Source organism: Penaeus chinensis, chromosome 4, assembly GCF_019202785.1.
Source record: "Penaeus chinensis breed Huanghai No. 1 chromosome 4, ASM1920278v2, whole genome shotgun sequence".
Lineage (NCBI taxonomy): Eukaryota > Metazoa > Arthropoda > Malacostraca > Decapoda > Penaeidae > Penaeus > Penaeus chinensis.
Genome location: NC_061822.1, coordinates 5,767,802 through 5,780,301, shown reverse-complemented (window position 1 = coordinate 5,780,301; position 12,500 = coordinate 5,767,802). Strand labels below are relative to the sequence as shown.

At 37.4% G+C, this 12,500-nt stretch overlaps 1 protein-coding gene across 1 annotated transcript in view; it reads right to left on the bottom strand.

Annotated features, from left to right (window-relative positions):
- The window catches only part of LOC125025325, a 103,979-nt gene that overhangs the window by 4,255 nt on the left and 87,224 nt on the right, over positions 1–12,500 (bottom strand). Inside the window, exons 3-4 of the mRNA XM_047613311.1 lie at positions 2,048–2,155; positions 1,607–1,744 (exon numbers count right to left, since the gene is read on the bottom strand). Of these exons, the coding sequence (XP_047469267.1) occupies positions 1,607–1,744; positions 2,048–2,155 (246 nt within the window). The remainder of the gene's footprint in view (positions 1–1,606; positions 1,745–2,047; positions 2,156–12,500) is intronic.

Below are 12,500 nucleotides of genomic sequence, written 5' to 3'. Positions count from 1 at the left end.
AAAAAAATGTATTTATCAATTGTATTGTTTTCTAAATTATATAATCAACACATCAAATAAAAAACATTGAAGATTAAATGGAAGACAAAAAATAACAACTCAAGTCTCTTATTACTTATTAAAAAAACCTAAAACTGGAAAAGTAGATAAAAAAATTCTGAAGAACCATTTTGTGTCGAAGCGAAAAAGAGGAAAGAGGATAAAACAAACAACAAAAAACACTGTAAGAACGTTCATCGTTATACCCAAAGTTCCAAAGATTATCAAAAAAGTATCTTGAGTTGTTTTTACTTTTTCATCGAGAGAGAATTAAAGAGTTATTTTTTGCGAGTGGCGGCCCTGAATCCGCTAACAGACCTAAAGTGAAAATTTCCACCCGATTTTAAATACAGATCTCCCCCAATTACGAATACAAAGGGATACGGAAAAGTTACCAGAGAAACAAAATATATCCAAAACTGCAGAAAAGAGAGAATACCGAATATCTACTTCCCCTTCCATGTTACAATAAGGATTCTTGGTTTTCTGAATAAGCCGCTGTCTAAAGCCTGGTTTCATTATCTAATTTCTAAAATACAAAGTATTAAGTATAAAGTATAAAAAGTGAAATATTGAAAGACAGTTTGTATACAGTGTAGCAGATATTTTGATATTTCAAGGTATGATATGATAATCCGTATTTCTATACTGGAAATGAGTAAATACATAACTCTAATTTCTATTCCTGGTCTGTGTTCTTTACACATTGCGCTGAGCAGAACTTGGCATCTGATGTGTAAGTTTTTGTTCTGAGGCAGATGTATGTATAACCCGTAGGATATCGGTCTGTCTAACGTGTTATGTTTACATGATTAACTATAACGGATACGACAGAGGGTATCCTAAAGACACACACACACGAAAGTGCAGATACTCACGCATATACACATGCACACACGTAAAAGAATGATAATAATGATAATATTAATAATTGCACACACATACTGAAGCACGCACATACACTCATACATACATACATGGAACACACACCCCTTTTCGCATGCTTTAATGTGTATATCCTTGGTTCCGTTCCATTCCAGGAGGAATCAATGGAGGGTTTGGGAATGATTGTCATTGAACGACTGAACTGCCCAGGAATGACTGTGATTTGAACGACTGAAGTGCTCGAGAAAGATTGTGATTGAGACTGAACGAGTGATATCTCGGGAGTGATTGTGATTGTTCTGTGTGATGCAGGGGTAGCGGTCTCGCCTAACAAGCTTACAGTCTTGCTAACCCGTGTTTCATTCACACACACACACACACACACACACACACACACACACACACACACACACACACACACATACAGTCACATTTACACATATATATATATATATATATATATATATATATATATATATATATATATATATATATATATATATATATAAACATTCGTTCGCAAATCTGTATGAAGGAGGGGGGCGCTAGGAATCCACTAGGAAGCCAAGGGGGCGCCAGGCTGGAAAAGTTTGGGAACCACTGATCTAGACTAATGGATATGTAACTATAAGACAGTTAGCAAGGGTAGTAAGTAAAGGACTGAAGCATTAACTCTGTTTACCTGCAAGGATGTACATGACACCTGTTATGAGAACGGCTGAAATCTGCCTTTTTATGATCCCAAAAGTGCCGACCACAGCCGACGCGCCCAAGAGAATACAGCACACCAGAGCGCACGAGATACTCAGGTTCTGCATCCCTGAAATAAAATAATTGTTGATAAAAACGCACTGAAAGAAATAGAACGGTATATCGAAAATAAATAAAAGCGTTGGCATATCGAAAAAGGGATTCTTGATGGCTAAATTGCTTTCATTTATCCAATCAATCAGAGTAATTCACATTAATCTTTCCTCGCGTTTTTTTTTTTTTTTTTTTTTAGTTTCCACAACCACCATGCTATTGAAGCGGCGATGGCGAAATAACGTTCACGACGACAGACAACAGACGTCGCTAACAACACATATGAACTTTTAATAATAATCCTGCTTTGAGTACTTACTCTGAACCCAATCATTTTTCTCCCCGCTGGCGGCGAAGTGGGGAGACAGGTAATTGATACAGCCGCTGAGTGGGAAGCCCAGGTCTTGTAGTTCATTCTGCTCTTGCACTGAGGGTCAGAAACACAACGAGGTCAATCTAGTGTTGTTATGTTGTGTGTGTGTGGGCTGTGTGTTGTTTGTTGTGTGCATGTGTGTGTGTGTGTGTGTGTGTGTGTGTGTGTGTGTGTGTGTGTTTGTGTGTGTGTGTGTTTTATTTAAAAGATATTGAAATAGCCCATTTCAAACGATAGACATTTACATCACACAGCAAAGATGAATCCTTATCAGCACATTGACATAAAATATGAGAATAAAAATCAAAGTGTTTTCCCATGCAAATGCCCTTGAACCTTCCAAGAATTTAAAACAAAATCTTTGACGGACGAACATTTATAACACAAAAAGAATAAGAAACCCGCCAGTATCGAGGTCAGGAGGTCGCCTCGTCTGGCCGGCTGTCTAGGTCACCCAAGGTCACCAGAACCCATTAAAATTGCAAAAGAAACTACACGTTATTATTCTATTTTCGTTTTTCTGTTTTTTTACTGTTTGGTATTTTATGATATCCCATTTCATTTGAACATAAACATATAGTACTGTAAAATGATGATACCATTGGTAATGATGTGATGATAATGATAATAATAAGTATTAATGATAATACTGTTGTTAATAACAGTGATAATGATGACAAAGTAAAGATGGTAATGATTATACTATTACTACTAATAACAGTAATAACTCTCATGATAATAATTATAATGGTAATGAGGAAAATAGTAAAGACAAATCTGATAATAGTAATCAGCACTACTGTACTGATTATAAGAATAACGACTGTGATAGTGGCAATATAAAGATGATAATAGTAATGATGATAGCAATATTAAATAAATAACAACAACAATAATAGTAATGATATTAATATCGATAACAAAACCAACAACAGCAACAACAATAACAACTACAATAATAATAATAATAATAATAATAATAATAATGATAAAAATAACAATAACAACAACAACAATAATAGTGATGACAATAACAATAATAATAACAATGATAATAAAACTTAAAATGTTTATAAGAAAACAATACTATTGCTACTCCTACTACTACTGCTACTGTTGCTACTAGTAAACAAAATAGTGATAGTAATGCTAATGATAATAATAACAACACTGATGATGATGATGAAGATGATGATATTGAAGATGATGATGATGATGATGGTGATGATGATGATGATGATGATGATGATGCTGATGATGATGATGATGATGATGATGAAGATGATGATATTGAAGATGATGATGATGACGAAGCTGATGATAGTACCATAAATGATGATACTATAATGATGGTAGTGGTAAATATAATGATAATTAGAGTAAAAACAATAAAAATAGTAACTTTAATGATGATGATGAAAGCAACAATAACTACAACAGAGACGACGATACTACTATTAATAATAATAACAACAATAATAATGATAATAATAGTAATGATATTGACGACGATGATGATGATGATGATGATGATTGTGATTTTGATGATAATGATGGTGATGATGATTATTATGATGCTGCTGCTGATGATGATACTACTACTACTACTGTAATACTACAACTAATGATAATAATTTTGATAATGATAATGCCAGTAATGATAATAATGGTGACGGCAGTAATAAAGATAGTGATGATAATAATAATGATGATGATGATGACGATAATAATGATGATGATAATAATAATGATGATGATAATAATGATGATGATGATGATGATGATGATGATAATATTGATGATGACGATAATGACAATAATGATGATGATAATGATAATGATAATGGTAATGATGATGATGATGATGATAATGATGATGGTGATGACAACAATAATGACGACGACGAAGTGATGCTAACAATAACAATAATCATAATGACAACAACACTGACAATGACAAAGACGACAATAACAATACCATTAATAATATCAACAATAAAAAACAACAACGGTAACCACACCAACGACGATACCTGATACTAATAATACCAATACAAAGAAAGATAATAAAAGTATCACCCAAAACAACAAACAAACAAACAAACATAAAAACACCAACACCAGCAACAATAAAACAAGAAAATCTAAAACAAACAAACAAACAAACATAAAAACACCAACACCAGCAACAATAAAACAAGAAAATCTAAAACAAACAAACAAACAAAACATAAAAACACCAACACCAGCAACAAAAACAAGAAAATCTAAAACGTCAAAATACATCAATATAAATGCACAAGACCAACCGACTCGGGACAGAGCCGCATAAAAAGCGTTGTTCTTCTGCTCAGTGTTTCACGAAGTTTATGGCCTCAGGATGATGGTGATGGTGATTGGTGGTGGTTGTTGATGTTTGATGGGGATTGATGGTGGTTGTTGATGTTTGATGGTGATTGGTGGTGATTGTTGATGTTTGATGGTGATTGGTGGTGGTGGTTGTTGATATTTGATGGTGGTTGATTATATGGTGATTGGTGGTGATTGATTATGATATGGTGATTAGTGGTGGTTGTTGATGTTTGATGGTGATTGATGGTGGTTGATGATGATGAAGGTGATTGATTGTGACTGATTATGATGTGGTGATTGATGGTGATTGTTGATGATATTTGATGGTGGTTGATTATATGGTGATTGGTGGTGATTGATTATGATATGATGATTGTTGACGATGTTTGATGGTGATTGATCATATGGTAATTGGTGGTGATTGATTATGATATGGTGATTGGTGGTGATTGTTGACGATGTTTGATGGTAATTGATGATGATTGATGATGGTGATTAATGGTGATTGATGATGATGATGACTGATGATGATTGATGTTGAACGATGATGGTGATTGATGATGGTGGTGACTGATGATGATTGAAGATGATAGTGATTAATGGTGATATACGATGACGATTGATGATGATTGATGATGATGGTGATTGATGATGATGATGGTGTTGATGGTGACAATGAATGGTGATTGATGATGATGATAGTAACATAAATTATGACAATATAATAATGGTAATGGTGATGATGATGATGGTGATTGATGGCGATTGATGATTGATGGTGATGATGGTGATTCATGATAATGAAGATTGATGGTGATGATGGTGAATGATGATTGATGATGGTGATTCATGACTATGATGATGAAGGTAAAGATGAAGATGACGATAATGATACTAATACTAATATAAATGATAATAACATTATAACGGTAATGGTAATTATAATGATGATAATAGCAGAGACAATAACAAAATTAACGATAATGACGACGACAAAAGCAACATAGATAACTGGACACTAATTACCCATCACCCATATGGTAATTAAAAAATACGAAAGGAAGGAGAAATGTCCAGAAGTAATCGATCAAGAGCGAACGATTTTATTTTTCCTTTTTAGCGTTAATCGGATGAAAGATTAATGGTTGTGATATTCTGCGAGTGTTCGGGAAAGGAAATAAGGTTTGATATCAAAGTGGCAGTATCGGAGAGAGAAAGAGAGCAAGAGAAGGAGAGAGAGAGCAAGAGAGTGAAAGAGAGAGAGAGAGAGAGAGAGAGAGAGAGAGAGAGAGAGAGAGAGAGAGAGAGAGAGAGAGAGAGAGAGAGAGAGAGAGAGAGAGAGAGGGGGGGGGGGGGGGGGGGGGAGAGAGAGAGAGAGCAAGAGCAAGAGAGAGTGAGAGAGAGAGAGAGAGAGAGAGAGAGAGAGAGAGAGAGAGAGAGAGAGAGAGAGAGAGAGAGAGAGAGAGAGAGAGATAGAGAGAGAGATAGAGAGAGAGAGAGAGCAAGAGAGAGAGAGAGAGAGCAAGAGAAAGAGAGAGAGAGAAAGAATCGCGGGCATGATAAACCCAGCTATTTATACCTGCTGTGAGCGAACTTTTATTCAACATTTTGGTGGACGATTTTTCTGTTTATAACCTGGTTTCCTAAACAAAGATTCACATTTAAATATTTAGGCGGAGTGCAATCTTAACGGCTAAGTGATATTTTCATTGATAAATTATGTATATATCTAATACATTATATGCACGTGTAAAAAGGGGGGAAAAAACTCATGAGATCAGACATTTTCTCATGACCAAAGCAGACATGCGAACACTAAGATCACCCATTAAACGCCCTTTCTTTCTCTCCATACAAATCGGACGGACACACGCACGTACGCACAGCAATCACGATATCCTAAGTTATCTAAGCCTTAATTACATAATTGCCGTTCAGGATTTAGTTGGTTTCGGTCACGCCACTGGAAGGGGAGACCCATTTCCTTTTTTAGATTCTGTTACGTCACGCATATGCGCAACTACACCCACACTCGCACACGCACCCACCTACACGCGCAAAATATAAACACACATACACATATACACAAACACACGGGCAAACGCATATAAAACGTACACAAAGTAAAGTTATAACAACTAAAATACACAATAAAGTAAAGACACAAACATCAAACAAACACAGAAAGTAAGCAATGTACACTTGTAGACTTCAACACGTACACAATATATAAAAACAAAAACGTACATAAAAAGTATAAATAAAAACGCTATAAACACATTCAGAAAAAGGTAAGCATATATACGCACACAATCGCTCGCTCTCTCTCCTCTCTCTCTCTCTCTCTTTCTCTCTCTCTCTCTCTCTCTCTCTCTCTCTCTCTCTCTCTCTCTCTCTCTCTCTCTCTCTCTCTCTCTCTCTCTCTCTCTCTCTACCACAGCTGCCTGATGTGACCATAACGGCACCTGAGGGAGTAACGAGAACCTATAAGCACTGTGGCTGCGTCAGGTTGTCCATAGATCATCATTTATCTCGTCCTGCCCGGCAGATTTTGTTCAATTTGTCGTTGCATTTTGTTCAGTTTCACGTGTTCATTTTGTTCAATTTCACGTCATGTTTCGTTCAGTTTCTCATGTCCATTTGGTTCAATTTCTCTTCACATTTTGTTCAGTTTTTTGTTACATTTCGTAACCTCCCGCCACTTTTCCTGCAACTTCCACATGTATTATATTGTCCATTGCCAATGGAGTCGTTAGTATCCGCCGAAATGCTAACTCGCAGTGCTATCTCCAACGGTAAATTGCCCATCGCCTATGTCTGACCAAAGGGGCACTGCCTTACCAACTTCAGCTATAACACCGTTCACTTCATTTGGTGGATATATGGAAAGACCGAACTGCTACCGGAGCTGCTCTTAAATGCCTTTGATACTGGCTCCAATCATGGTTTTAATCCTCTGTTGAGCAATTCGATTCCACCTGTAAGACAACGCAAGATTTTTGTCTACCTCCCTCGTTCCTCTCTCTTTAACCGCTCCAGTGAAGTGTGTTGCAACTTTTAATTCAATTTACTTCAGGGGAGAAAGAGAAGAGCACGAATATATTATAGGAAGCTGCTGATCCACAACTATTTCGTGTAATAAGGAAATAGCTGCTGCACAGTCCCTAAATAATCTTTCGCATATTTAAAGAATGTGAATAAAGTATCTTTGAGAAACTGTTATGATAACCGAAATATAAAGCACGTATTTTTGTCTCCTTTCTCGTCGGATTTGTAAATTTTCTTTATCGCTGCCTCTATTACCAATAATCCTAAAATAAGGTGTGCACAATAACTTCAAATAAAATCAGACTAGGAAAGTAAGAAAATCAAGAAAGGAAAAGGAAAAGAAACTCAACAAAAGAAAGTGTAACTGCGTGTCAATCTTTCCCTTTCTCCCCCCGCCCCCCCCCCCCCCCCGTCCTCGTTTAGAAGGAAGACTTCGCTCATCAGCAGAGAAGTTCCATCGCAACTTAACTTTGGGCATTACTTCATAACTTGAATAAAAGAGAACGAGTATTAAGGCCTTTGTTGAATTAGTTTATACGTTACTCTCTTTCGCTTAGGGCGCTTTTTCCGATCACTGTAATGAGTGTCATAAATACCGCCATTTCGGTCACACTTTTTTGTTTTCCTTCTGTAATTTAATCTTTCCCGATGTAAAACTCACATCTTTCTCAAAAATAGAAACATGAAGGGATAAAATAGTATACATTTTCTGTCTTATAACTCAATATTTATCCAAGTGTCTCCTCCTTCTCTTCTACGTTTCGTTTTCTATATTTTCTTCCCGTCTTTTTTTACTTCTCCTCCTGATCTTTCTTATGTTTTTTTTTCTTTCTTCTTCCTCTGCTCTTTCCCCTTCTTATATTTTTTTCTTCCGCTACTTCTTAGAAATACTTCTTAGTATTTCTCCTCCTCTACTTCCTCCTCCTCCTCCTCTTCTTTCTACTCCTTCTCCTCCTCCTCCTCTTCTTCCTACTCCTTCTCCTCCTCCTCTTCTTCTTCTTCCTACTCCTCCTTCTCCTCCTCTTCTTCTTCTTCCTACTCCTCCTTCTCCTCTTCCTCTTCTTCTTCCTACTCCTCCTTCTCCTCCTCCTCATCTTCTTCCTACTCCTCCTTCTCCCCCTCCTCTTCTTCTTCCTACTCCTCCTTCTCCTCCTCCTCTTCTTCTTCCTACACCTCCTTCTCCTCCTCCTCTTCTTCTTCCTACTCCTCCTTCTCCTCCTCTTCTTCTTCCTACTCCTCCTCCTCTTCTTCCTACTACTCCTTCTTCTCCTCCTCTTCTTCTTCCTACTCCTCTTTCTCCTCCTCCTCTTCTTCTTCCTACTCCTCCTTCTCCTCCTCCTCTTCTTCTTCCTACTCCTCCTTCTCCTCCTCCTCTTCTTCCTACTCCTCCTTCTCTTCTTCCTCTTCTTCTTCCTACTCCTCGTCCTCTTCTTCTTCTTCCTACTCCCCATTCTCCTCCTCCTCTTCTTCTTCCTACTCCTCCTCATCTTCCTACTCCTCTTCTTCTTCTTCCTACTCCTCCTTCTCCTCCTGCTCTTCTTCTTCCTACTCCTCCTCCTCCTCTTCTTCTCCCTACTCCTCCTCCTCATCATCATCATCATCATCCTCTTCTATTTATTCTCCTTCTTAATCACCTTCGTTTCATACTATTCTAAAAAAAGAAAAAAAAAAACTGCATCTATTATTGACATAATTCGCTTTATGGCAACAGTGACGTAAGACGGGACAGATAACAGGGGAGGAAAATAAGTTCTGAAAATTACACATAGATGTCGCTGTGGCTCGTTGTGATTAGAAAGTCAGAGTAGTATTGTCTCTAATTTGAAAGTAGAGGAAGGGTTTCTTGCCGGTGGAAAAGGGAAAAGAAATGGAAAGCGGAAATTGTGTGTGTGTATAATTATATATATATGTTTTTTTTATGGAATTGCTTGAATGAAAAGAAATGGTATGGCTTGTATAGTTTTTTTTCTATATTACGTTTGCATTCGTTTTCTTGTATTTGTAAAATCTTTTCTCGTTACTTTCTCTTTTATTTTTTCAATATTCCATCTTTATCTACCCTTTTCACCTATCTTCCTCTTCCTCTCACCCACATCCTCTTAGCAGTCAAAGCAAACAAAACTCACGGAATCGGACAAGTTCTAGCTTCACGTCAGCTGTTTTTACTTCCTCTTTTTTTTCTTTTTTCTTCGTTTTTTTTTTTTTTTTTTTTTTTTTTTTATGTGCAAATCACGTGACTGAAGACCCGCCTCTGGATTCCGTTTTCTTTCCGCTCGGTTGAAGTCGTTTAGTGAAGCTTTCGCAGAAAATTGTGAAGGAACGCTGTTTCTCGGGACGAATATGATTTTTACTGTTTGTTTATATATATATATATATATATATATATATATATATATATATATATATATATATTTATATATTTATTTATTTATTGATTCACTTGTTTACTATTCGAATATTTTAGTGGAAACATGAAAATATGAAGAGAAAAAGAGGGGGAAAAAACACGAAAATACGTGAAGCAACATACGCATTTCCGCTATACTTTGTTCCCCAAAGGTCTACTTATACATGATTATATTTGTCTCTTGCTTTTGCATCCGGATCTAAATCGCTTTTTTTTTTTTTTTTTTTTTTTTTAAAGGAAGGATTACTGGGATTGCACATATAAACTAGAAGAAAAAAATAAAAGAATTGAGGTTAAAATGAAAGAACAAAAAAAAAAAAAAAAAAAAAAATGCCGTACATATTTTTCCAGCGACGATAATATAATTTCTTCAGTGCACTGGAAAAGGGCCTCTATTACATCTACACAAACAGAACAGCAAATTTTCCCTCGTTTTAAGGCAGAGACACGCTAACTAGAGTACGAAGCGCAATCATCACCAAATATCTGGCAGATGTTTTCAACTCCAATGCAATAAGAGAAAGATGAGTTAATGGGAGGGAGGGGGAAGGGGAGAGAGGGAGAGAGGGGGAGGATGTGAGGGAGAGGGAGAGGAGGGGAGGGGGTGAGCAGGAAGGAGAGGGTGATGGAGGGAGTCACAGGCGAGAGAGGGAGGGATAGAGTGAGAGGGAGGGAGGGGGAGGGAATGAGCAAGAGGAATAATGGAGGGAGGGAGTTAGATAGAGAGAAATCGAAGACGGGGGGAAGGAGGGAGAAAGAGAGGGAGGGAGGGAGAAAGAGAGGGAGGGAGAGAGAAAGAGAGGGAGGGCGAGAGAAAGAGAGGGAAGGAGGGAGAAAGAGAGGGAGGGAGGGAGAGAGAGAGAGAGAGAGAGAGAGAGAGAGAGAGAGAGAGAGAGAGAGAGAGAGAGAGAGAGAGAGAGAGAGAGTAAAGGGTAGAAAGAGAGAAGGCGAAAAGAGAAGAAAAAGAAAGAAAAGAGACAGTAACCTAAATAGATTAAAATAGAAAGAAATAGACAGATAATTAGATAACGGGGAAGACAGACGTTAGAAAAAAAAATATATATATAAAATAAAAAGATAAAACAGTGAAAACAGAGAAACAAAAAGCGCAGAGTCATGCAGGTAACTGATGCTGCAGTGCATGCATGACCTTCGACCTCTCGCCAGTCGTGTTGGGTTTGCATCTCTCCCATGTATAATGATTATCTATATCAGATATGCATAATCAGATCCCGTGCAGAGCATCCGATTCTAAATAATGATTTTCGAATCCACTTACCGAGATAGCTCCATAAACCAGTGGGAGCGATATTGCTGCCAGTTAATGATTTATGTAAAACAACATATCGCTTTTCTCAAATACATAGACTGATGTATAAACGGGTAGATAAATAAAGGAATATAGCGGATAAAGATGAAGATGGGATATGGGAAATACACATTTAGAAAAACAAAAGAGAAACAGAGTGACAGAAAGAGAAAGAGGGAAACGAGGAAAAGAAAGAGAGAGAAGGAAAAGAAAGAGAAAGAGAGGAGAGAGAAGGAAAGGAAAGAGAAAGAGGAGAGAGAAGGAAAAGAAAGAGAAAGAGAGAGAGGGAAAAGAAAGAGAAAGAGAGGAGAGATTAGGAAAAGAAAGATAGATAGAGGGGAAAGAGAAGATAAAGAAAGAGAGAGAGAGAGAGGAGAGAGTGAGACCAAAACGAGAAAAAAAAATATATATATACATTGCAATTTATCCACCAACACACAATAGCCACCACCACACGTGACTCACAGTTTCAATATGATATTCAGTTGCACCGATATCATCCAAACAATTTCACGTGAACCGATGATACCAGCCAAAACGGGGCACGTTGGACGCTGTTCAAGTTGCACTGATAATTGCAGTCTATGTTCCTCTGTTTACCGAGGTTCCTGTTCGGTTTCAACTTTCCAGCGTTTCACTTCACCTTTATTTATGCGTGGAAAACAGGAGGAAGAATGGAACGGAATAATAAGCGTTTGGCCGAAAGTTAACAGAAACTTTCTCGGAGATAAAATGGCAGTTTGTGAAAGGAGGATCTGAGAGCAACGCCAATTCTCGTCTGTTAACACAAGTTATAAAACTGGCACGGATGTGACGTTGAGTCTTCGTGGTACTTCTGACGATTTCTTCTCGGGACGAAACTCGGGGATTTTGTCTTGACGTTTTGTCTTTTCACCTCTTCTTCTATTCTCTTTCTGTCTTTATCTGTGTCTTTGTCGTTTCTCCTTTCTTCTCTGATGCTCTTTCTTTCTTTCTCTATGTCTTTCTGTCTCTGTTACTCTTCTTATTCTACTGTTATTTCTCTCCCTCTGTCTCTGTCTGTCTGTCTGTCTGTCTGTCTGTCTGTCTCTCTCTCTCTCTCTCTCTCTCTCTCTCTCTCTCTCTCTCTCTCTCTCTCTCTCTCTCTCTCTCTCTAACAGTGACAATAATCTCTCTCTATCTTTACCTTTCCTTTCTCATTTAACCCCAATTTCTTTGCTCCGTCTCTTTTTTTGTCTTTATAGGAAATCTCTCCAGTGCAGACAGAGCAAGCAATAACATCAAACGCTTTTATACCAATAACT